Source organism: Lepidochelys kempii, chromosome 1 (genome assembly GCF_965140265.1).
Source record: "Lepidochelys kempii isolate rLepKem1 chromosome 1, rLepKem1.hap2, whole genome shotgun sequence".
In the NCBI taxonomy this organism is placed as follows: Eukaryota; Metazoa; Chordata; order Testudines; family Cheloniidae; genus Lepidochelys; species Lepidochelys kempii.
In genome coordinates this window covers 345283466-345309315 of record NC_133256.1, presented here as the reverse complement: position 1 = coordinate 345309315, position 25850 = coordinate 345283466, and the positions used below count along the sequence as shown (strand labels likewise).

Sequence of the window (25850 nt, the reverse complement as noted above, 5' to 3'; positions counted from 1 at the left end):
AGACAAGCTCTAGTCATGTGAAGTAGGGCATTAGTTGAGAAAAATGAAGAATTTTTAGCCCTAGGCAGGGTCTGCACAGGGCCCTGCCAGTACAGGTCATTAGGCCCCAGTAACAACAATTACTCCAGTGCTAGGTGCTGCTTTCTACTGCCCCATCCCTGATCCAGCCCCCTCAGAATCAGAGGGGCTGCCCCTGATTTGGAACACCCTTGCTCAATAGCACCAGACACAGGCTGAATGGAAACTTGCTCATTTTCCTAGGCAGCAACATCCAAGCTGCTCCTGGGGCAGGCCTGTGAGATGCTGCCATCCTTTTGCCACCGTAGCTGTGATGGTGTAGAAGCCACTTGAAAGTCCTTGCTGGGTCATGCTCTTCATGGGGCTCCTACCAAGGTCAAGAGGAGCAGCATGCACAAGGAACAGAGGGCCTGACTGGAGTCTGTGTGAGAGGGGTTAGTAGAGGAAAAGAGCGAGGGAGTGGAGCAAGTATGAAGAGATTATGGGCAGCGTGGCTTGAAGAGGGAAGATTTAGGACAGTGAGAGCAGTAAGGAGAAGAGCCTGAAGTGAGATAGTTAAGGGGTGGGATCCAGCAAGACCTTGAGGAGACAAATTGGTCCTAGATGGCTCTAGCCCTGTGTAGAAGCTCTGAAGTGCATCTACCTTGTTACTGGAAGGGAGAGGTCCAGGGAGCTGCTGATCAGTTCTGCCTTCCCTTTATGAAGGTTAGGCCAGCGAGCTGGAGCAGAGCCAGGGGGACAGACAGACGTGCACAAATGAGCTTGAGTGTAAAGGGGTGGACAAAGCTGAAGATTGCAAAGTGTCTCACATAGCATAAGATGGATGCTAGGTGAAGACCAGTGGATTCATGTTAGGCTACAATACTTGCAATCTCCAGTACAACCAGATCACAGCCACGAGCAAGTTACATACCTGCTTGTTCAAAATGTTAGAGAACTGGAAGCACTACATCCCGCTGACTCTTAACCAAAGACCAAGGAGACAGGTTTGCTGTTCAGAGGTTTATTTTCAGTTTCTAGGCTAGGACAGAGTCCACAAAATATATTATAGTTACTTCATCCAGCACAGAGAGGGGACACCTCTGGATGGGTGTTCCATACATATGGAACACTTTCTCCAGTAATTAGTGGGACATCAAGGGGACGCCAGCTGTTTTGTTAAGATCTACTTTTTAGTAGCCATGCAAAGTTTAATATTCGTCATCACCTTCCTCCACCTCCTCAGCAGAGTCCCTGCCAACTTCCTCATAGTCCTTCTCGAGAGCGGCCATGTCCTCCCTGGCTTCGGAGAACTCTCCCTCCTCCATCCCCTCCCCCACATACCAATGCACAAAGGCCCGTTTCGCATACATCAGGTCAAACTTGTGATCCAGCCGGGCCCAGGCTTCTGCAATAGCCGTGGTGTTGCTCAGCATGCAGACGGCCCGCTGCACTTTAGCCAGGTCTCCCCCTGGCACCACCGTGGGGGGCTGGTAATTGATGCCCACCTTAAACCCAGTTGGGCACCAGTCCACAAACTGGATGGACCTCCTGGTTTTGATGGCTGCTATAGCTGCATTCACATCCTTGGGCACCACATCCCCCCGGTACAGCAGGCAGCAAGCCATGTATTTGCCTCGGCGAGGGTCACATTTCACCATCTGGTTGGAGAACTCAAAGCAAGCATTGGTGATTTCAGGCACCGAGAGCTGCTCGTGGTAAGCTCTCTCTGCAGAGACTATGGGGGCATAGGTAGTGAGGGGGAAGTGTATGCGGGGATAAGGCACCAAGTTAGTTTGGAATTCAGTGAGATCCACATTCAAGGCACCATCAAACCTCAGGGAAACAGTGATGGAGGACACTATCTGGGCTATCAGCCTGTTCAGGTTGGTGTAGGAGGGATGCTCAATATCAAGGTTCCGGTTGCAGATGTCGTAAATGGCCTCGTTGTCCACCATGAAAGAACAGTCCGAGTGCTCCAGCGTGGTGTGGGTGGTCAGGATGGAATTGTAGGGTTCCACCACCGCAGTGGAGACCCGTGGGGCAGGGTACACCGAGAACTCCAGCTTGGACTTCTTCCCAAACTCCACTGAGAGACGCTCCATCAAGAGGGACGTGAATCCAGAGCCTGTGCCTCCTCCGAAGCTGTGGAAGACCAGGAACCCCTGAAGGCCACTGCACTGGTCAGCCTGCACAAGGTGAGAGGACATTGAACTAGTGTTGGTCATGCTACTCACAGTAAACCCCTACACAAATCACATGCAAGTGAGATACAATTATTCCTCAACTGTCAGCCAGAGGTAGGCTTTCAAGCTATCTAGCCTGTGAGAGGCTGGTGCCTGACAGCACTAAACCTGCTCATGAATGAGCAACTGTCTTTCAGTAAGATTACCAGTGCTAGAGGAGTATTTGAGAAGCCCCCACACAGAGTTCTATTTCTAAGCTAACCACAGGAAGAGCAGGTCAAGGCTTTGCCTCTTTATACCAGGAGTGATTGGCTTTGTGGTGCTGTATTTAGCTCCCCTCAGCCAGCAAAGAGGCCATGAGGGGAGCTTGGCATGAACAAAATCCCTGGACTGAAGTTCTACCTACTCCCCAACACTCCTGTTAAGTCCCTCATCCCTCTCACCAGCATTATTCCCATCTGGTTTAGATGGGGTGCGGTTCCTTCAACTTCTAAAGAGAAGTAAGGAAAAAGGAGTTTGCCCACTTACCATTTTACGAGTCCTATCAATCACAGGATCTATGATTTCCTTCCCAATGGTGTAGTGGCCACGGGCATAGTTGTTGGCAGCATCCTCCTTGCCACTGATCAGCTGCTCAGGATGGAACAGGGAGCGGTAGGTCCCAGTTCGGATCTCATCTGTAAGGAAGGAGAGGGTCATGAACACCTTCAGGGCCTCAGCTTCAGAGCTGTGATTTAGTCAAAGCTTTACTGTAGAGCATGTTCCAGGGTCTGTCGTACCCACACTCAGTCAACAGCAAGGCACTAAGGCCCAGACCCACAAGGTATTTGGGCTCCTAATTTCCATGGAAACCAACAGAAGTTAGGAGACTAACCAGCTTTGTGGATCTGGGCTCAAAGACAGAATTATCACCAAACGCTGGGTTATCTGTGGTAAGAGCGCCCTGTTAGAAGCCATTGAGAAGTGGAGAGGATGGTTGTGTTTTCCCCTCTTCCCAGCAGGTCAGTGATTAAAACTCAAAGAAGGGATCTGGTCTAGGCAGGTTCCAGTGTCTTACCAATGACTGTGGGTTCCAGGTCTATGAACAGCGCTCTGGGCACATGCTTCCCTGACCCAGTCTCGCTGAAGAAGGTCCCAAAGGAAGAATCAGCTTGCCCCAAGGACTTCTCCAAACAGATGATTCCATTTGGCTGGATCCCATGTTCCAGACAGTACAGCTCCCAGCAGGCATTGCCCATCTGCACGCCGGCCTGGCCAATGTGGACAGAAATACACTCCCGCTGCATGGGGAAGAGGCACACAAAGAAGTTGCATCCATGAAACGGTGGCTTTACTGGCTGGTTCAGGCAGCGTTTCACACCCAGAAACAGTGGGCCAATCACTCGACTTCCATCCCTGCTCAGAGCTACAGTGGGAATCAAAAGCAACTTGGGCCTGGGGAGGTTCATCCATCTATTCACATTTCCCAGAAGTGACCAATGGGCTCAATTTCCAGCTGTTAAACTACAGCCTTGTTCTATGTACACAGCCCTGTTAAGCAACATTAAACCAGGATCACCAGATCCAGAGACAAGCAGGGCTTTAGCTTGGTTATTGGACAGAGCTACCATCCAGGCTACCATATGACTGGGAGCCAGGTCTAACCATTGTTCTCGAACAGCCAGGCCCAAGGCTAGAAGGGGATTTAAGACAGTTTTCTTATTTCTAGTGAGGTATATGTATGGTTCAGTGCAGTCAGAGCTGCTAGAGTGGAAAACCCCCTGGCCTTACGGTTTGAAGGGCAAAGGGAATTCCAGTATCGAAGATCTGGTTGGCGCCACATGCCTAAGACTAGCCCATTTCCAGGACTGGGCTGCAAGATGAAGGCAGAGCATCCGAGTCTTGGCCAGTTTTGGCCTGATGACACTGTGCAATGATTTCAGTGCACATGTCTCATGGCAAGAACATATTAGATACTGGACTGCAGTAGTCACAGCAATGCTATTAGAGATAGAATCACTGAATATCATGGTTGGAAGGGACCTCAGGAGGTCATCTAGTCCAACCCCCTGCTCAAAGCAGGGCCAAATTCCAACTAAATCATCCCAGCCAGAGCTTTGTCAAGCCCAACCTTAAAAACTTCAAAGGAAGGAGATTCCACCACCTCCCTTGGTAACCCATTTCCAGTGCTTCACCACCCTCCTAGTGGAAAAGTTTTCCCCTAATATTCAAGCTAAGCTCCCCCTACTGCAACTTGAGACCATTACTCCTCGTTCTGTCATCTGCTACCACTGAGAACTGTTTAGATCCATCGTTTTTGGAACCCCCTTTCAGGTAGTTGAAAGCAGCTATCAAATCCCCCCTCATTCTTCTCTTCTGCAGACTAAACAATCCCAGTTCCCTCAGCCTCTCCTCATAAGTCATGTGCTCCAGCCCCTAACCATTTTTGTTGTCCTCCGCTGGACTCTCTCCAATTTTTCCACATTCTTCTTGTAGTGTGGGGCCCAAAACTGGAGATTGTCTGCACTGACATGAAATTAAGAGCAACACCTTAGTCCCCATCTTGTGTGTATTGAGTGTCCTCTTCAAACTGGTGAGGGCTGGGGAATTAATTTTACTAGTGTGAGACCCGCAGAGCCAGTGGTTTTAGAAGAGAAAACTCTTTTCTGGTGTAATCATCAGAACCCCATTAACTAATTCCAGTTCTTTCCTAGGTTACCTCCCATGAATGGAGACCTATTGCACAGCATGAATACAAGGGGGTAGAGCTGGTGTGGAACCTTTCCCTAGGCATTAGAGTTCAGGCAAAGAAAAAAAATGGAACCTTAGTGACCCATCAGTGGAGTTTAAGCCTTCCTGCAGCTATGCTGGCTAAGAAAGGACAGCCAATCTGCTCAGTGTTAAGGTTATCCCGAGGAGAGGGATAATGAGCAGTGCCTATTCCAGGGAACTAATTAGTCCAGGGATGCCTTTATGTCTAAGTAGGTTAGATCAACCAGCTTCTCTTGTAGAAGATGGGGTTCAAGCTATTAACTGAATTTTAATCAGGCAAGTGTTTATTCCTCTTCCAATTCAGGGATCTATTCAGATGAGACAAATGACTCTAGACATGTAGACAGTTTAGATTCATTCATTCAATTCAGTAGAGAAATTTACACAGGACTAGGACTGGGAAGACCAGAGTCTAAGAACCAATAATCTGGGGCTTGTCACACCAGATAAACAGCTCTATCAGTTTTTAAACAGCTCCTTGCTGCAGAGTCAGGATCATCACCACAGCTCTGATGTAGGAGGTGAGCTGATCAGAGCAGGGGCTGATCTAGTCAGCCCCAGACATATGGATGGTAGTCTAACCACTTAGTTTCTTAGAATTGAAATAGATTGAACACAAGATGAAGAGTCAGAAACTAGATCCCAAGGCCAGAAGGGACCACTGATCCTCTAGTCTGACCTCCTAGCTAGTACAGGCCATAAAACTTCCCCAAAGTCATTCCTAAAGCAGGGCCTGAGAATGCTTCATTATCCCCTTCTCACAGAGGGGGGCAGTAACTTGTTCAAAATCACCCAGCAGGCCCATGAATCTTAGAATATCAGGGTTGGAAGGGACCTCAGGAGGTCAACTAGTCCAACCCCCTGCTCAAAGCAGGACCAATCCCCAACTAAATCATCCCAGCCAGAGCTTTGTCAAGCCTGAATGACAGAACCCAGAATAGAATCCCAGTCTCCTGAGTCCCACCAGCCACCAGGCCGCTAACACCACCATTTAATTCCAGCTTTACCATGAAGCCTCTGCCCGAGTTAGTGCTAGATTCACAGGCATACACCTGCATCCCTCTCTGTAGGCTGGGAACATTCACCTCCCTCGGGCTGGGAAGTTAGTATTTGTGCAGCGCTTTGAAACGCTGCAGTAGACCCAGCTCAGGTAACAGGCCCATAGACAGCCACAGCGCCCTAGCTGCAGAGAAGCATTAAGACAGGACAGGGCTACCAGGCATTATTCCCCAGTTAGAACCCAGCCTCTTAAGTGTTCTCCTGCACACACGCCCTGCCCCACACAGGGACCAATCCAGTTTGCAAGTGTTAAACTAAGCCGGTTGCTAGTCAGTCCATCGCTATCCCAGTTTAAGGAAACACTAGCACAGAGATCCACTATCAGGCTAGGAGTTTTTACTGTTGACTTCCATTAAAATAGAATCAATCCCTCTCCATAACAGAGGTACCAGCCCCTCAGTCTGCCATAGGCCAGATCATCCTAGAGATCAGTCCCATTCAGGCATCAAGTTAAGCAGCTGAGTTTCCAAGAGATCCTAACTGAGCTCTTTGGAAAAATCTGTCCCTCCCCCAGTGCTCTAGTTATTGGTCTTGCAGTAGCCCTATCTCACAAGCCAACACCCCCCTGCATTAGGTGTTGTGCAAAAACAGAACAAAAAACAGTCCCTGCCCCCAGGAGGTAACAATATTTAGCCTGTCAGCTCAGCAATCCTGCAATAAGCGCTAAGCTTTGTTGCACTACTAGAATGGGAGCTGAGTTCTTTGGAAAAAGAGTGCCTCTAACAGTAACTGCAGGTCCCCAGAAAACCCACCCCCGCTTTCACCAATAAGAGCAACTACCCCAAAGGAAAAAGCTCCATTTGGATGCATTCACTTCCACAGAAGCATTGCATCACAGCTTCTAACCCAACACTTGCAAACTACCATATCACAAACTCACCATGCCTACAGCCTAGCTCTACCCAAAAGAGCTTGCAATCAGCCTAGCCCACTCCCAGCTCACTTATAGCCCCCTGCAAACAATCACAGCTGTGCAGAGGCGACGGGGTGTATCTTAAAAGGACAGAGCTCATTTTCCAACCCATTGTTGGGTTGCCAACTCTGATCAAAGCTATTCTGGGAGACTTCCCCCCCCCCCCCCGAACATAACGTAATGCCATTTTCTTAAAATAACCTATTAAAATCTCCAGAATTGCTTTCAATAGTCACTGTGAGATCAATGCCGATTCTGGGAGACTCCAGGCCAATCCTGGAGGATTGGCAACCCTAACAGCATGGGACTTTGTAGGGGTGCTACAGAGAAAACCCTAAGACAGCTGTAAAGCTGCAGGCATGTCTGTCTGAGGTACTCCTAGGGCTCCCATTATCATAGGGTCTGAGGGCCTCACACTTGTTAATGTGTTTATCCTCACGTTCCCCTGGGAGGCAGGGCAGTGTTATTATCCCCATTGTACGGGTGGGGAACTGAGGCACAGAGAGGCTAAGGCTTAGGGTTTTACCTGGACAGTCCAGATTCTGGCTTCTGTGTCCGGGTGCCATTTAAGGTTGCCAGGTGCCTGGTTATTGGGGACCTGGCAACCCTAAATGGCACCCAAACCAGAAGTCCAGTTACCATGGGATGGGCAGAGGTGTCCGGTCATTAATCCGTGCAAGGCCCTGCTCAGCCCAGGCTGCCTCCTACCTGCAGGTAGAATCCTTGACGCACAGGGCTGGATTAAGGCAGGGGCTTTAGGAGCTACAGCCCAGGGCCCGGGTAAAGGGGGGCCCCGCAAAAATAAATCACAGGCAGTGATCTCCAACAGAAGGCTGCTAAAAGTCTCATGGCGCAGCCTTATTGGGATCCAGGAAGTGGGCAGGCAAAGCCCGCCCACTGCTAAAGGATCCCCCCCAGCCTAAGGAGGGGGTCCACAAGACCTGGAAAACCAAATAATTACGGGGGACAACTAATGAACAACAGGGACAGGAGTGCGGTCAAAGGGTCAAACGAAGGGAACCGGACGGGGACACCGAGCAGAGGACCCCGGACAGCGCCCACTGCTCTTCAAAGGCGTCAAGGGAGTCAGTGGACGCCGCCCAGGCTCATGGCACAGCAGGGCTCAGGCAGGCTGCCTGCATGCCATGGCCCCACGCTGCTCCCAGAAGCGGCTGGCTGCTAGCATGTCTCTGCGGCCCCTGGCAGGGGAGGGAGGCTGCTCTGTGTGCTGCCCCCACCCCCAGCACCGTCCTCACAGCTCCCATTGGCTGGAAACTGGCCAATGGGAGGTACGAGGGCAGCGCTTGTGGGCGCGGGCAGCACATGTAGACATACTGTCCCCCTCCCCTCAGGGGCTGCAGGAGCCTGCTGCTTCTGGGAGCAGCGCGGGGCTATGGCAGGCAGGCAGCCGGGAACCGCTTCTAGTAAGCACTTCCCAGCTGGAGTCGACACCTCACACCCCCTCCTGCACCCCAACCCCGTACCTCAGATCAGAATCCCCTCCTGCACCCTAACTCCCTCCCAGACCCCACACCCCAACCCCCTGCCCCAGGTCAGAATCCCCTTCTGTACCCAAACTCCCTCCCAGACCCTGCACCCCCCTCCTGCACCCCAACCCCCTGCCCCAGGTCAGAATCCCCTTCTGTACCCAAACTCCCTCCCAGACTCTGCACCCCCTCCTGCACCCCAACCCCCTGCCCCAGCCCCCTCCTGCACCCAAACTCCCTCCCAGACCCCGCACCCCCTCCTGCACCCCAACCCCCTGCCCCAGGTCAGAATCCCCTTCTGTACCCAAACTCCCTCCCAGACCCTGCACCCCCTCCTGCACCCCAACCCCCTGCCCCAGGTCAGAATCCCCTTCTGTACCCAAACTCCCTCCCAGACCCTGCACCCCCTCCTGCACCCCAACCCCCTGCCCCAGCCCCCTCCTGCACCCAAACTCCCTCCCAGACCCCACACCCCAACCCCCTGCCCCAGGTCAGAATCCCCTTCTGTACCCAAACTCCCTCCCAGACCCTGCACCCCCTCCTGCACCCCAACCCCCTGCCCCAGGTCAGAATCCCCTTCTGTACCCAAACTCCCTCCCAGACCCTGCACCCCCTCCTGCACCCCAACCCCCTGCCCCAGCCCCCTCCTGCACCCAAACTCCCTCCCAGACCCCACACCCCAACCCCCTGCCCCAGGTCAGAATCCCCTTCTGTACCCAAACTCCCTCCCAGGCTCTGCACCCCCTCCTGCACCCCAACCCCCTGCCCCAGCCCCCTCCTGCACCCAAACTCCCTCCCAGACCCCACACCCCCTCCTGCACCCCAACCCCCTGCCCCAGGTCAGAATCTCCTGCTACACCAAACTCCCTCCCAGACCCCACACCCCTCCTGCACCCCAATCCCCTGCCCCAGCCCCCTCCTGCATCAAACTCCCTCCCAGGAAAAAGACTTGTATACAGGGGCCCCACAAAGTCTAATAGCCCCAGGCCCACAGGAGAGTTAAGCCGGCCCTGTCTGGCATAGTCCAGTGAACGAAAGGGGGAGGGCGCAGAGGACAAGTGCCGGGGGGGTGGGGAATTGAGGGAAGATGTGGAGCATGGGTGGGGCCTTGGGGGAAGAGGCAAAAAAGGGGGTTGGGCCTGGAGACGACATGGGGCCTCAAGGGAAGAGGTGGAACGCAGCACGCTAGGCAGGAAGCCACCTAAGCCAGCCAATGGGAGAGGCCGACCAGTGGCGGGGTGCTAAGCCCCCCACCTCCTCACGGAGATGGACGCCGAAATCTGGGCTGCAGGGAGGTGCCTGTCTCGGCTAGGGATTCACAGCCGGGAGCCCTCTTTGGAGTTAGGGGCCTCTGCAAGACGTTGCGGGAGAGGGCAAAGGCGGAGCTCCCTGATCACTTTTAGCCCAGTGGTTTGGGTACTCGCCTGGGATATGGGAGACACCCCCCCCCCCAGTTCAAGCCCCTCTCCACCTGAGGGGGAGAAGGGATTTGATCTGGGCTCTCCCACCGCTCAGGTGCGACCTCTGACCACTGGGCTATGGGGTATTCTGTTGCAGGGCTCCTGAATCTCTCCAGTTGTAGCTGTTCCACTGTGGACCAATAATTAAAGAGTCATTGGCGCAGGGGGCCTGGACCCCTGCGTCTCCCACCGCCTGGATGAGAGCTCGAACCCCTGGGCTATAGAGCCATTCTCACTCGCTTTTCCCCCTCCCCCAAATGACTCTTTCGTTAGTTGTAGAGGAGAGGCTGCGGGAGCCCCACGTCTGAGTATCCCATAGCCCAGTGGGCAGTGAATTCTCAAGCCAAGGGCCCCTGGAGGAACGTTTTCCACCAGCAGCCCCGGCTCTTTTATCCCCAGGAGTCTCCAGGTCCCTCCGTTGCTTGCAAGTGCAGCAGTAACACACAGGCAGTGGGGTGGGCCCTAATCCTGCAAGTGACGTCAGTGGAGTGCTGTGTGGGCTTTGAGGTTGACTTGCATGGAGCCTTGTTGGAGACAATGGAGCTCCCGGGTATCTGTCCACATGGAGTCACTGTCAGAATAGCGGCTTACGGGAGGTAAGTCCCAAACCGCTGATTAGGGGCCTGTGCTCCTCCAGAGGGAGTGAGGCCAGGAGACTGAAAGTAGAGCAAAAGGTGTGGCTGGAATGCCTTTTAGCAAATCCAATGGCGAGTTTGTTTCGAAGCTGCTGCATCAATATCTGAGCAAAACACTGTCCTTGAACCAGAAACCATCAAGGAAGAAGAAGAAAAAAAGTCCCCAAGAGCCAGAGAGTAGAAAGGCACACACGTTATGGCCCTAGGCTTGCAAAGATTTGTGGAAAGAGAAAAGGAGGACTTGTGGCACCTTAGAGACTAACCAATTTATTAGAGCATAAGCTTTCGTGAGCTACAGCTTGTGGATGTGTTTACACTGTGATAAACTTAAGCGCATGCACAAAGTCTGTGTAGGTCGGGCCCAAGACTGGAGCCAATCTAAAGTCATTAGTATAAACCCAACATGTGATTCTGGAAACCGTAGGGGGTCACACGCTGTCCTGGTTGGAGGGGGGAATAAAGAAACAACTTCAGCCTCTTTCGTCACTCACACACACACACACACACACACATACGTTTCTCTCGTGCTGCTTGGTGCAGAGTCGAGTTGGACTCTCGCCATGGTGAGTTTGCTGGCGTGTTCTGTCTTAGTCTCTTTTTTCCTGCTGTAATGTTGTAACCGGATAGAAAGCACAAGTTAAAGGGAAACTTTTCCTCTTCAGCGTCAGTGTTGTGCGACTTCCCGTCTGGCATGGAGTGACTAAGGAAGGGGCTGTATTATTCCTTTGTCTTACACTTGGCTTGTGTTCCTGTGAAGGTAGCTAGCTATATCCTGAGCTGTGTTTAAAAGCTTGTTTAGGTTTTTAAATCTGTTCCATCTCTGAGAATGGGAACAGTTTTTAAAAAACAGAAACAATTAACTCTTTACAGGCATTGCCCTGTCAGACTGATGGATTTCTGAGCTGCAAATGCTAACCTACTTGTTGCTTGAATTGAAGCTTTGTCTCCAGTTAGCCTGGCATCTTGGACTTCAGCTGTTCCTGTCTGGCTTTGTAGGGAATGGTTGAAATCTGATATGACAACCTGCCAAAAACTCTTCTGAACAACGTCCTAAATGTAAACTAACAGGGCACTGAAGTTCTCAGCAGAAAACCTGTTTTAGATCATGCAAAGTCTAGAGCTCTGGCTAATTAACTCTCACACAGTCAATCTAGCATCACTCAGTGTGGACTCTATTGACCACAACTTGGAATGCAAGCGTTCAGCGCTGCAGATAATCAAGCTCCGAAATATCCTACTGCTTTTTATCACGGCATCTTAAACTATCCTACAGATGTGAGACGTCTCCTTCAAATGGGCCAGAAGTGACGTGACGAGGGGCTGGGCCATATTTTGGGTCAATGGCAGCACTCTAACTAGTGGGCCAGGCTGCCTCCCGCACAGTGCAAACATCTGGCAGTGTCTTGATGTACTAGCAGTGAATTGTATAGAAACTAAAGGCTAGATCCACCAAGGAGACTTCGACTCAGCATTGTGATGCCTAACGTAGATGCCCTACAGTCCAGTGGAATCCCTGAGTTACCCACCTAAGCGTGGGATTCACAGAAGCCAGCATGCTGAGTGGGGAACTGCCTAAGCCAGTGAGTAGGAAATGCTGAGGAGAGGGGCATGGCATAAACCCTGCCCTCCAAAGGATCTAGGCACTTAAGTACATCTACATAGCGACTAGACACCCAGGGCTGGCCCCTGCCAGCTGACTCAGGCTTGTGGGGCTGTGTAGACTTCCAGGCTCGGGCTGGAGCCCAGGCTCTAGGACCCTGTGATGTGGGAGGTCCCTTCCCCCATAAGAGGTCAATGTACAACTTTTTGCTACTTGAATTGGAGTTACCAAACAATTCGGTTTAAACACAGCACTGGATTATCTTTGATTAAAGAATAAAACAAGCTTCTTTAACTACAGAGAGAGAGAGAGAGATTTTAAGTGAGTAAAAGAATAAGGCATTAAAGGCAGAAATGATTACAAGAGAAAACGCTTTCTAGGAACTAAAACTTAACGAACTAGACTTGCTTCAAGGTAAAATCCTTCCCACATGTTCCCAGCAACACTGATGACCAAAATCTCAAGACAGGATCCCCGCACAAATTCAAAAGGCTGGTTCTCTTGTCTTCGTAGGTGAAAGAGAGAAGGAGAGAGGCAGAAGAAAAAAAAGATACCCCAGGGATATTTTTGCCCCGCCCTTTTATAGTCCAGTCACCCATTGAAATGCATTTTCCTGAGGGCTACCCCTGGATAAAGCTCCTTCCAGTTGTGAGAATGGAGACATAGAGTCTCACGGTGAGAGAGGTTCCATGTTGTTGTTTGCTAAAATGCAGACCAATCTATTCTTGCTCTCCTTCTTTGCCAAATAATGGCCACTTGACCAGTGATTACCAGTCAACTCTGATGGCACCTGGCTAGAGGGTTCAGCTCATCCTTTGTCTTTGAGAAACAGGTTCACCCCATCCCCTGACTTGTCTGGTAAACACAATTCAGTCATGATTTCAGCTTCTGTTCATAACTTTACATCTAAGGTTGCTACACACATTTCATCAAGATATTATTGGCCAGTGAGTTATTAGTTTTCAGATTATACCTCACAAGGCACATTTTGTACAAAGATTATTACCACGGTGTGTAGGGCGTGAATACAGGGGTGTATTCAGTCACACTCAGTTTGTACACTATCTTCCCAGGGGTTTCTGGGAAACTTTTGCCATTCAGTTCCAAGTCCTAGACGAACGGGGGATGATTCCGTAGTGTCTTCTGCATGGCTAATAATGCTGATCTAAGCTTACTTTGGAGTTGACTATTTCAGGCCTTCAGATGTGTCTGACCCCAGGTTTTTCTCCCTTCCTCCCACGCAGGATGTGTTTTCTGGTTACTCTCAAACTAGGACTTCTGAAGCTCATCAGCCTGAAATAAAATTGACTGGGAATGGCTGATTAGGGGACTGGAACACATGACTTATGAGGAGAGGCTGAGGGAGCTGGGATTGTTTAGCCTGCAGAAGAGAAGAATGAGGGGGGATTTGATAGCTGCTTTCAACTACCTGAAAGGGGGTTCCAAAGAGGATGGCTCTAGGCTGTTCTCAATGGTAGCAGATGACAGAACGAGGAGTAATGGTCTCAAGTTGCAGTGGGGGAGGTTTAGATTGGATATTAGGAAAAACTTTTTCACTAAGAGGGTGGTGAAACACTGGAATGCGTTACCTAGGGAGGTGGTAGAATCTCCTTCCTTAGAGGTTTTTAAGGTCAGGCTTGACAAAGCCCTGGCTGGGATGATTTAACTGGGAATTGGTCCTGCTTTGAGCAGGGGGTTGGACTAGATGACCTTCTGGGGTCCCTTCCAACCCTGATATTCTATGATTCTATGATTCTATGATTACTTGCATTGTAGTACCTCCTAGTGGCCCTCTTGTGCCCAGGGTTGTATGTCATGTCTGAGAACATCTCTGCCGCTAAGAGCTTACAATCTAAGTAGAAAAGATAGCCATCGGGTGGAAGAAAGGAAGCATCTTTATCTCCAGTTTTTAGATGGGGAACTGGATATGAAGCCATCAGCCCTAGGAAACTCCACCTAAAGGAGGAGTGGAGTGCTGTTGTGAGAACATCCAACCTGTCCCCTGCTCTCTACACTAGCTTCTCATAGAATATTGAGTCACATTTGTGGGCTCAATCTTTACCTTCAAGGTGTTCCATGAGCTGGTCCCAGTGTATCTAGAAGAGCCTAAAGCTCCAGGATGAGGAACATAGTTGATAGCTTCACTCCTCTGGTGCAATGCAACTTTCGGCTATGAGGATGGAGCTCATCTGTGCAGGAGGAAGAGCTCTCTCAGGGCCTGGGCCTGTGAGACTGTGGAATGAACCCCCACTCTCCCGCCTGCCCCGGAGCTGAGGGCTATCACAAACCTCACCTCCTTCCTCTCTGAGTGCAAAGTGCATTTCTTCGACTTTGCTGTAAGGTGGGAAACAAAGTGTAGCACTTACGCTTATAAATCACTAAAAAGCCTTTTCAGCAATCTGGCCTGTTGCATTCGAAGGTGCTCATTTAGTGAGGGCCTGGGTGTTTTAGCTGTTCCCCAACATTGCCTCCTCTACCAAATGTGTGCATTTGTCAAAAAAATCCCTGCCACAACAGTACACTCAGCACAATTCTCCTCCTGGGAGCAGAAAGAGCAAAGCTCCGGTGACAGATGTTAGCTGTGGGCACTGCTGGAAGGGGCTCAGATATAACAGCAATAAGCGTGGTGGAGAGAAAAGGGGATTTGCCCAACATCCTACAGTAAGTTAAGGGCAGATGCTAGGAATTGAACTGAGGTTTCTTATAGACTAGGCAAATGCCTTAACCACATGGTCATCCTTCTGTAAGAAAAAGGTCTTTTCCTGTAGCCATATTGTAAGGCCTAAGGCCTTTGTCTGCAGTCATACTAAGAGAGCAGCAGCCATTCGCTAAGAAGCAGGAAGTCACATCCTCACATTCCATCAAAATTGCATTAAAACACTGTAATGTCGGGCTGATAAGAAGGAGATCCTGTCCTAATCATCACCAGATAAAGAAACAAATCGTAAGATGGTTAAAGAAAATGTAGTCTGGTAGCATTCTGTCTGGCAAGTGACTTGCCCAGAGTCCCACAGGAAGCCTGTGGTGGAATGGGCATCTCTCAAGACCTAGGCTAGTTACTCTCACCAGAGCATCCGTCATCCCAAGAGCGTCCAATTTGTCTTCAAAGGCAACAGCTAGGAGAATGGACTAAGCACCGTGCCCCTGTGAGTACAGAGGGTTTAATGTCTCGGACACCCACCAAGAAGGGGCTCTGCGGCTTTAAACTTGCAAGCAGCTTCCCCCTCTTCAGGTGGAGCCCCTTGCAAGCAGGCTATAAAGTTTGAGTGAGCTACAGCAGGAGAGCTATCAGAAACTGCAGCTCACAAAGTGCTTAGACTCAATTGCCATGGTAGGTTTCTACAGCTGAGGTTTTGTAGGTCAGCTTGTGAACGGGCTGGAGATTGTAAAGTCTGTGGCTACATGTGCCTTGCTGCTTTCTCTTGGGATGCTAATGCAAGTGGTGGGTTTTGGGGGGTGTTTTTTTGGGGGGGGGGAGGGGCTTGTAGCTTATTAAAGCAGGGTGCCTTCCTTGTAAGGATAGCTTTACAGCTGATATCTAGTTTCCCTTTCAGGCCTGATCAAATGCTGCCTATGATGGTATAATCCATTAAAGTCTAGGGGCTTTTAGTTGTCCAGCTTGCTTTTTCCCCTTTGACTTCTTGCCTCAGTGAGAACTTCTCAGGATAAGAATATCATTTTGTCTCTGGCTGTGTAAGGACCCTTGATCTGGGATTTGACCTTGGGGCTTGAAGATCTAAAAGCCCAGCCTCTGACCCCTTAAGCTAAAGGAGCAATTTGGTTGATTACTCTGGGGGTGTATGGTTGCACTAGTCTCTTGCTGTCCAGTGGCCTGCCCTCTACTGACACTAAGGGCTGTGTTCTAGCGAAGTACAGGCTGTTGAGGGGCCGGGGTGACTACTTCAGTCTATTGCATTCCTCTAGAATAAGGTTTTTTTCCGTGGCACCTCAGTGCTCCTGACACAAGCTTCCCTGGTCTTGCCAGGTGCATTAAGACACCTGCTGTGGGTTCCAGTTAGCCCTTGATCCAGATTCAAATCAGCTGCCATGGCTTCTGAGCTAAAGTACTGCCCTGCCGCATTGGAGAGGCCCCTAGTGAGTCCCTCGTACTTGGACTGGTACTGCATTCATTTAAACAGGCCCTGCCTCCGGATCAGTGACTGACCTGGCAGCCTGAGGGGTCCTGTTCATTCCATACAGCTCTGTTATGGACATGCCAGTGTTAAACCCAGGAACAAACTGCTTCTCTTGAACTCAGTCCAAAGTGGTAGAGATGTTCATTGAGTCTCAGTGTGTCTTAACTTCTCCATACAGCTCCCTAAGTAGTTTTCTTTCCTAAGATGGATTCTTCACTTGCCCCCTCTAGGAGGAGGAAAGTGAGGAGGGGAAACCGTGTGGGGCAGAACTCCTAGGCACCCTACAATAATAAACCAGTCATGAGTGGTTTTATGGCGAGGAGGAGAGCAGACGTCTAGCAAAGACTTCAGGGTGACATTTAGAGTCTCTCTAGAAAAAAGGAAAATATGGGAACTTTATCCTTCCTACTGAAAATGACTCCTGATCCTGTCAGGTAGACGGTCCCACTGATGCAGGGTTGAGGTTGTCTAGGTCCGTTATTTGTGTGCATGGCACATACAGCCCGTCTCTATTTCCAGAGGGAGTGCCTTTCCATCCATGTGGGGCAGGCTGGAGTCCAGATGGGCAACGCCTGCTGGGAACTCTATTGCCTAGAACATGGAATCCTACCAGATGGGACCATTCCTGCTCCAAAGGCAAGTGAACAAGTGGATTCCTCCTTTGAGACTTTCTTCTGTGAGACTGCAGCAGGGAAGCATGTTCCCAGAGCGGTGTTCATAGACCTGGAGCCAACAGTCATTGGTAAGACATGGGCATGGATGAATCTTTGGTGTCCAGTGTGACTGTCAATCTTGCCATGTCCTGTCCATCACAAACTGCAAACACTCGCAGAGTTGGGAGAATGGCCTCCAGGTTACTGGGATCCAATCAAGCCATGAGCTAGTTCCACCCCATCCCTTTCCCAGCCTCACCAGCGGGGCCAGATTAACTCTCCTGTGGGCCTGGGGCTATTAGACTTTTGTGGGGCCCCCTGTATACAAGTCTCTTCTCTAATTTAAAACAAAATGATCACAATTGTGGCATCAAGGCTATTAACTTTATACTAAACGTGCCTTTTAATTAACACAAAGCTGTTTTGTGGTTACATTTCAGTCTCAAAACACGTAGAATATAGCTGATTCAAAATAACCTACTTCTTACCTTAGAACAGCTGTTCTATTCGTTTCTTTCTGGGAGGGAGTTTGGGTGCAGGAGGGGATTCTGACCTGGGGGGCAGGAGGAGGTGCGAGGTGGAGGCTCTGGCCAGGAGGCACTTACCACAGGCAGCTCCTGGCTGGTGGCACAGTAGGGCCCAGGCAGGCTGCCTGCCATAGCCCCCCACCACTCCCAGAAGCGGCCGGCTGCTGGCAGGTCTTTGTGTGCCCCTGGGGGAGGGGGACAGCGTGTCTCTGTGCCCTGCCCATGGGGAAAGGGCTGGGGCTGGGGGCAGCATGTGGAGTCTCCCCACTCCTTCCCCTCCCCACCCCTGGCCAGGGGCTGCGCAGAGCTGCCAGCAGCCGGCCGCTTCTGGGAGCAGTGTAGGGCCATGGCATGCAGACAGCCTGCCTGAGCCCTGCTGCACCGCAGGACTTCTAGTGGCCTGGAGATCGTGATCCACTGGCAGAGGCTCCAGGATTGACCCATCGATCACTATCAGTGAGGTGGTGACTACTGAATTGTATATAATTATGGATTTATTTTTGCGGGGCTCCCCTTAGCCTGAGGCCCTGATCTGCAGCCCCTAAAACCCTTGCATTAATCTGGCCTTGCTCACCAGACCTCTAGAGAGGGTGTAACTGACAGGCCTCCATTCAAATAGTGGATGCTCAATATTAAAGGGATGCCGCTGGACTGCAGCGCCTGTGTTTAAAACATGGTGCTCTATTCCTCAGTGAAGACCAGACTCCCAGTGGGACACTTTGGGATGACCCTCCCTGGGTGAGGTCAGGGAGGTGGGCACAGGAAGGTTGTGGCAGTGGCTAGGGCAAAGGATGCCTTTCTCACCCAATTCACTTCTCTCCCTCCTCCCTATGTGCAAGGGCCACTATGTGGGAGTGGGGAGGGGAGAATGCAGACAATGAAGGAAGCTCAGGGTGGCCAGCCTGATCGAGGGATGTTCTCGCTGGTTCTTATCCTAGATCTCCTCCCCAGGGTTGGTATCCAGTCTGGGCAGAGCATCGCTGACTTGAACCTGCCACGCTGAAATGTTTGAGAAGTCAGTGGGGACAGTGGAACAGACCCTGAAAATGGGGACAGTCTCTGGGCTTGGAGACGCATGGCTGCCCCATGTGCAAACACAAACCCATCTCATGGCCTCCAGAGGGCTGGCCTTCTTTTGCACGTGCGTTGGGCAGGGAGTGACGCATGTGGAGGGGAACACTGGGGGGGATCTGAGACACAGGGTCGCTTCTTAGAAGAATATCTCTGTGCTTGTTACTACATCTCTTCAGAGCACAGGAACTGAAAGCTGCAACCAGGGCTGTCCCTAGATATTCTGGGGCCCTACACAGCCCCCATATGGTATGTGGGGGAGGGGCGGCTGGCTTGGGTGACTGGAGGAACTGCCCCCAGCACTCACTGGCAGCACAGCTGGGGCCGGATTGCTGCACTTCCCGCCTCCTGCTGCAGTCCTCTGGGGCGGAGCAGGCATGGAAGGGGCAGAATGGAGGGTTTGGGGAAGGGGTGGGGCTGGGGTTGATCTGGGGCAGGAGCAAGGGTTTGGGGTGGGGGTGAGGCTGGGGCGGAGCAGGGGGAAAGGGGTGGAGCAGGGCAGGGGGTTTGGGGCCAGGAAGGGGCAGGGTGCCCTACACAGCTGCATACCTTGCATATGGGTAGGGATGACCCTGGCTGCAACCTCTTGCAAGTCCCTCATAGAAGATCAGGGTTGGAAGGGACCTCAGGAGGTCATCTAGTCCAACCCCCTGCTCAAAGCAGGACCAATCCCCAACTAAATCATCCCAGCAGGGCTTGGTCAAGCCTGACCTTAAAAATATCTAAGGCAGGAGATTCCACCACCTCCCTAGGTAATGCATTCCAGCGTTTCACCACCCTCCTAGTGAAAAAGTTTTTCCTAATATCCAGCCTAAACCTCCCCCACTGCAACTTGAGACCATTACTCCTTGTTCTGTCATCTGCTACCACTGAGAACAGTCTAGATCCATCCTCTTTGGAACCCCCTTTCAGGTAGTTGAAAGCAGCTATCAAATCCCCCCTCATTCTTCTCTTCTGCAGACTAAACAATCCCAGTTCCTTCAGCCTCTCCTCATAAGTCATGTGTTCCAGTCCCCTAATCATTTTTGTTGCCCTCCACTGGATATTTTCCAATTTTTCCACATCCTTCTTGTAGTGTCGGGCCCAAAACTGGACACAGAACTCCAGATGAGGCTTCACCAATGTCAAATAGAGGGGAACGATCACGTCCCTTGATCTGCTGGCAATGCCCCTACGTATACATCCCTGGCCGCCTTGGCAACAAGGGCACACTGACTCATATCCAGCTTCTCGTCCACTGTCACCCCTAGGTCCTTTTCTGCCGAACTGCTGCTGAGCCATTCGGTCCGTAGTCTGTAGCGGTGAATGGGATTCTTCCATCCTAAGTGCAGGACTCTGCACTTGTCCTCGTTGAACTGCATCAAATTGGAGGATTGGGCCAAAAGAAATCTATCTAGGTCCCTTTGTAGCCTATCCCTACCCTCCAGCGTTATCTACCACTCCTCCCAGTTTAGTGTCATTCGCAAACTTGCTGAGGGTGCAATCCACACCATCCTCCAGATCATTTATAGACAATTCCCAGCTCCCATGAGCTAGCACAAAGCTGCAGTGTCTGATAGGGGAATGATTCCCCTAAGTCACTTAAAGTAGGTTTAACTCCCTCATTCAGGGTCTCCTGCTGGACTCACTGCTGTCACACCTAAGCACCTTGGGTCTCATGAAACCTACTGTGTGAGCCTAACCTGCCCTTGGTTTAACCCACGGTGGCTTTACTTAGTTGCCCTGGCAGTGTATGCGCCTCTTCTCGTGCTATTGTCTAATAGCAGCTCCATTTCAATCATGGTAGATTGCAGATCTCTCACTCCACGGTCTCCTTCCCCCACAGATGAGATCCGCACAGGGACCTACCGCTTGCTGTTCCACCCGGAGCAGCTCATCACAGGCAAGGAGGATGCAGCCAATAACTACGCCCGAGGTCACTACACCATTGGGAAGGAAATCATTGATAACGTATCGGCCAGGATTCGCAAAATGGCAAGTGGCTGATGCGGCGCGGCCCGGTGTGGCTCTGCCATGTGGGCTGGCTGCAGAGTTTGAACCCTGAGTGTTCATGCGTCTAGTCCTGAGCTTACATGGCTGGTGCCAAGGGAGAGATTCCCTCTGCACCCTCTGGAAGGCACACAGGGCCTTACTCCCATCGCAGAAAGGCAGTGGCTCCCTTTCCACCCCTTAGGAGCAGGAGTGTGGGGGTCAGTCTCTCCCAACCACACCCTGACTGGCTGTAGGAGTCCAAGTATGTACCCTAGCAGCCAGTCCGTGCCTGTGTAACCCACCGGTGAGATGTTATGGGTTCAAGGTCCCCAGTGTGTGGCCATGAGGGCAGCCTTCCCATTGGAGTGGATGGGCTGGGCCCTCTTGCCCTGACCACACACCTCTGCTCTAGGTGGGGGTGGCTGGGCCCCCCAGGGAATGGATCTGGGAGCCACCGCTCCATTGAGATGCATAGGACCCCTCACGTCACTTAGAGCTCGCGTCTCGGACTCTGGCAGGCAGCATTGCACTGGAGACGCTTGGTTCACGCTTCCAAGCTGCTGCCAACCACAAGGGCCAGAAACTCTTTAAAACAGAAGCCGAGCGTCTCCTGGAATAAAGTGACTCAGTAGTTGGGATTCTAGGCATGGGGTCTGTTGTGTATGGGCGTCCATAAACATCCCCGCAAAACGCATGGGGTAGCAATTGCCTTGACAGCATCTAACCAGAGGCATCTGGATGCTGTCAGTGGCAGCCAGAATGAACTGTCCTACAGCCACTGGCCCCTTGAGGACAAGCTATTGAACAGGTATCCCTCCTACCATGCTCCCGGCTCACCAGCTGGCATATTGCCTACACGAAAGGTGAAACCCCAATAAATAAATACGCAGCACCAGGGTCTGCTTCACTAGCTGTGTGGACTGAACTTTGTCCAGGGTAGGCTGCGACTGGTGCCCATACAGCCTGAGGCAGCGATTTATGGCCCGTTTCACCTCTCTAACTGGCAACTGGGAGTGCTGACTAGAAATGTATCACTTGTGCCTGGTCTCGATTGTTTCATAAACATGATGCTCTAAATCCCAGCGCTCCAGAGGGGAACGGGCGTCAAACTTTTTCTTCTACTGCAGGCTGACCAGTGCAGTGGCCTTCAAGGGTTCCTGGTCTTCCACAGCTTCGGAGGAGGCACAGGCTCTGGATTCACGTCCCTCTTGATGGAGCGTCTCTCAGTGGAGTTTGGGAAGAAGTCCAAACTGGAGTTCTCGGTGTACCCTGCCCCACGGGTCTCCACTGCGGTGGTGGAACCCTACAATTCCATCCTGACCACCCACACCACGCTGGAGCACTCGGACTGTTCTTTCATGGTGGACAACGAGGCCATTTACGACATCTGCAACCGGAACCTCAATATCGAGCGTCCCTCCTACACCAACCTGAACAGGCTGATAGCCCAGATAGTGTCGTCCATCACTGCTTCCCTGAGGTTCGATGGTGCCTTGAATGTGGATCTCACTGAATTCCAAACTAACTTGGTGCCTTATCCCCGCATACACTTCCCCCTCACTACCTATGCCCCCATAGTCTCTGCAGAGAGAGCTTACCACGAGCAGCTCTCGGTGCCTGAAATCACCAATGCTTGCTTTGAGTTCTCCAACCAGATGGTGAAATGTGACCCTCGCCGAGGCAAATACATGGCTTGCTGCCTGCTGTACCGGGGGGACGTGGTGCCCAAGGATGTGAATGCAGCTATAGCAGCCGTCAAAACCAGGAGGTCCATCCAGTTTGTGGACTGGTGCCCAACTGGGTTTAAGGTGGGCATCAATTACCAGCCCCCCACAGTGGTGCCGGGGGGAGACCTGGCTAAAGTGCAGCGGGCCGTCTGCATGCTGAGCAACACCACGGCTATTGCAGAAGCCTGGGCCCGGCTGGATCACAAGTTTGACCTGATGTATGCGAAACGGGCCTTTGTGCATTGGTATGTGGGGGAGGGGATGGAGGAGGGGGAGTTCTCTGAAGCCAGGGAGGACATGGCCGCTCTCGAGAAGGACTATGAGGAAGTTGGCAGGGACTCTGCAGATGGGGATGAGGCAGAGGAAGGAGAAGATTATTAAGCACTTGTTCTAGGCATTAGCCTGGCAGTGCTGTTCCTCTTGTGGGCTAGATGTCTCTGGGATTACACTTCGTTATTTGCAGGCTTGCTGCTAGATGCATTGCTGCCTATCACTTTGATCGTTCGGCATGAAAGAGGATGGTGTGTCCTAGGGCTACATGTGTCATGTCCTTCGCTTGCCACTTCTCTTTGAGCTGGAACTGTGAGAATAAATTCTTAACTGCAAACCTCTGTCTCTCTCTCAACTAATTCTGTCTAAGCCTGGAGGTGGGAACTCTGAAACGCAGCTGTCTACAGTCAGGCTTTTGCGTGCCTGTTAGTACAAGATTTCAAATGACCACCCTTTCAGGTGCTGAGTTTCCACTTCCGCTGCAGATTGCAGTGGAGATGTAGATGCTGGGCTGGGGGTGTAGCCTGAAGTTACACACACACTGATTCCTTCCCCTGAATTTAAAGATTCCAAGCATTTGAATCAACCACTAGGGTCTTGAGGAGGAAAAGGTTCTGCCATTCTTCATCCATAAAAAGTACTGTCAGACCTAAGAAGTGTGTGTGCGGGGCAGGGGGTAGCTCTACAATAAGGTGACATGGGGGCGGCACTAGAGAACAAACAATGGAGACTTGTGTAAGATGCTGCCTGATAGCATGCATTTTCCAGCTTCTCCAAACCTTAATTCCGTGTAGCTATCCCCACAGCTTCCAGTCTCATCGTACAACAGCAAAGTACGTGCACACAAGGAGAAATCTATGACCAGCAGAGTTAAGGACAACAAGGAGTTGTTGTTGGTTTGTCTTTTTTTTAAAGATTCCTGAAACTGGTACTAGCCCATTACTAGCTGGAAATGGTAGAATTAGTAATAATAATGCAGAGAAGGCAGAAGTGTTCAATATTTCTGTTTTTGCATTTGGGGAAAACCAGATATTGTCTCAGGGTGATAACACCATTTTCCATTCCGCTAGTATCTGTGCAGGATGTAGAATGAACAGCTCCTAAAGTTAGACACTTTCAAAATCAGCAGGTCCTGTTAACTGAGTGGCTGACTGGCTAGTGTTGATTTTTCGAGATGTTCTAGACTACTGAAAGAAAGTTAATGTGCCAATTTTTAAATGGGATGAGCTAGGTGGTAATGTCAGGCTGACCAGTCTATAAATCCTCAGAGATAATGGAATGGTTGATGGGATTCAATTTCCATGCTCTAGTTCTTAATATGCTTCATGTAAATCAACATGGGTTTAAGGAAAATAAATCCTGTCAGACTAATTTGATTTCCCCCCCCCCCATGAGACTGCTACTTTGCTTGATAAAGGTAATAGTGTTGTTCTAATATACTTAGACTGATGTAAGGATTTGGCTTGGCACCACGTTACAGTCTGACTTAAACAAACAAACAAACCCCTAGAGTGATATAAAATTAACATGGCACATAAGTGGATTAAAAATTGGCAACTGCCAGGCCTTAAACATGTAACTCTAAATAGGAAGTTGTCATTGGGTGTGTTTCCTGAAGAGACCTCAGGAGGGGTCCCCAGAGGAGCTGATTGATCCTAATGGACTAGCCTGGATGTAAATCTGCCTTCAGGGCGTTACCTAGGAACACAACAGCTGTGAGATACAAACATCCGGCAAAGTTTCGTAACAGGGTGATGAATATACAATGGGGATGCATGCATATAAACAGGATAACCCTACTTAGCAGACCGTAGCTTTTCCAATGATTCTTTACATAACATCCTTTGTTCAACACTTATCACAATAGTGCAACAGTGGTGATACATTAGTGTAAATCTGCTCACCTTTTTTATACAGCATCACACCTGATGGGGGAACTCCATCTGGGGAAGCAATGACTCTGAAAAATTTTTCACAAGTGTTTTTACCATACAGCTTATACTGGGTCCTCAAACAAAACCAGCTCAACTACTAGGCTGCCATAACTGCACCTTCACAAGGGTTTTTGCCGGCATAGAAATACCCGCTATAAAACACACCGCACTGCTATACGGGTACAGTTGCCAGGAGAGCTCTGGTCTCAGGCTGGCTTGGTGCCCACCTAGGGTAGAGCAGAAACTGAGGTACATGTTCACTGCTGTACATCTTGTACATATTACAGCAGGGTGTAGACTCCCCAGCGGAGATCACCAGGCCGCTCTGTGCAAGGTGCAGTATAAAACCATGGAGATGGCCTCGGGAGAGCTTAGTCTCAATAGATAAGGGACAAAGCCTGGAGGAGAGGCAGTAACTGTGCCTAACTTGGGCCATGTCTACACTATGAGTGCTTTACTGGGGCGCGATATCAAAGCACTCCCAGCGTGGATGCAGCTATAACAGCAAAACTGCATTGGACCCACCCGTGCAATTGCCCCTGCTGGTGAAATGAGCTATGCAGGTGAAAGCAGCGTTTGCGGCTGTAGCTATCTCTGGGCTAGGGGCTGCTGCCACCATGGCGGCGTCAGTCAGTGATCACACCCCTGATCAACATAGCGAGGCTGGCAGAAGTCTGTTGAGCAGCCCTGGCCGTAGAGAGGGGGAACTGAGGCACAGCGAGAGGTGGAGGCGTTTGCTCGAGGTCGTACAGGGAATGTGTCAGAATTGGACTGAGATGTCCCTAACCCCAGGACTAGCCGTCCTCTTTACTCCACAGCGTCTGGGATAAACACTTTCCTCCTTGCGTTCTCGAGCCAGGGTCAGGCCACTTTGTCTTTCTCCACTAGATGATGCTAGTGAAGTGGGGAAAACGTCTTACGGGCTTGGTCAGTAGCTTCATGCTGACAGTACTCCTAATTGCTCAGCGGGAGGGACTGAGGGAAGATTTATTAATGAGCCTGGTGCGCTGACCTGGCTTCTCTGCTGTGTTCTGTGCAGGTTCTTATACCGCGCTCCTCCTCGTAGCGCACCAACCGCCATGACTAACCGCTCTTCTGTGCTTGTCCTCTCAGCAGCGGGAGAAGTGGGGGCAGAGGAGTTTATTTCACTTGTCTAAACACAGGTGGTGGTTTGTCAGAGAAGGCAGGAAGGTGGTGAGGTCTGGGATTGTCCCTAGTTCCTGGGCGAGTTCATTCCATGGTCTTGGATTGGTCCCTGAGAGAGTTCTGTGTCCTGCACAGATGAGCTTCCTAGATGCTGTAGATAGATCCTATTGCACACCCTTAATCTGCTGACTGGTCATCATTTGCATTACGGTAATGCCTTGAGGAGCTAAGTTGAGATCAGGACCTCGTCGTGCTAGGTGCTGTGCGAACAAACAATAGTGAGGTAAAGTGACTTGCCCAAGGCCACATGGCACAGTCAGGATTAGA

The 25850-nt window shown here is 50.9% G+C and overlaps 2 protein-coding genes across 2 annotated transcripts; one reads left to right on the top strand and one right to left on the bottom strand.

Annotated features, from left to right (window-relative positions):
- Positions 1–1208: 1208 nt before the first annotated feature.
- On the bottom strand, positions 1209–3469 carry LOC140907001 (tubulin alpha chain-like). The gene is made up of 3 exons (XM_073332062.1): positions 3241–3469; positions 2712–2860; positions 1209–2186 (listed from the first exon to the last, which is right to left on the bottom strand). The coding sequence occupies exons 1-3, from the start codon at positions 3467–3469 to the stop codon at positions 1209–1211; spliced, it is 1356 nt and encodes a 451-aa protein (XP_073188163.1).
- Positions 3470–15515: 12046 nt separating this feature from the next.
- LOC140906996 (tubulin alpha-1B chain-like) lies at positions 15516–22554 on the top strand. The gene is made up of 4 exons (XM_073332050.1): positions 15516–15530; positions 16744–16966; positions 20301–20449; positions 21574–22554. Exons 1-4 carry the CDS (start codon positions 15516–15518, stop codon positions 22552–22554), a joined length of 1368 nt encoding a protein of 455 aa, XP_073188151.1.
- Positions 22555–25850: the final 3296 nt, after the last annotated feature.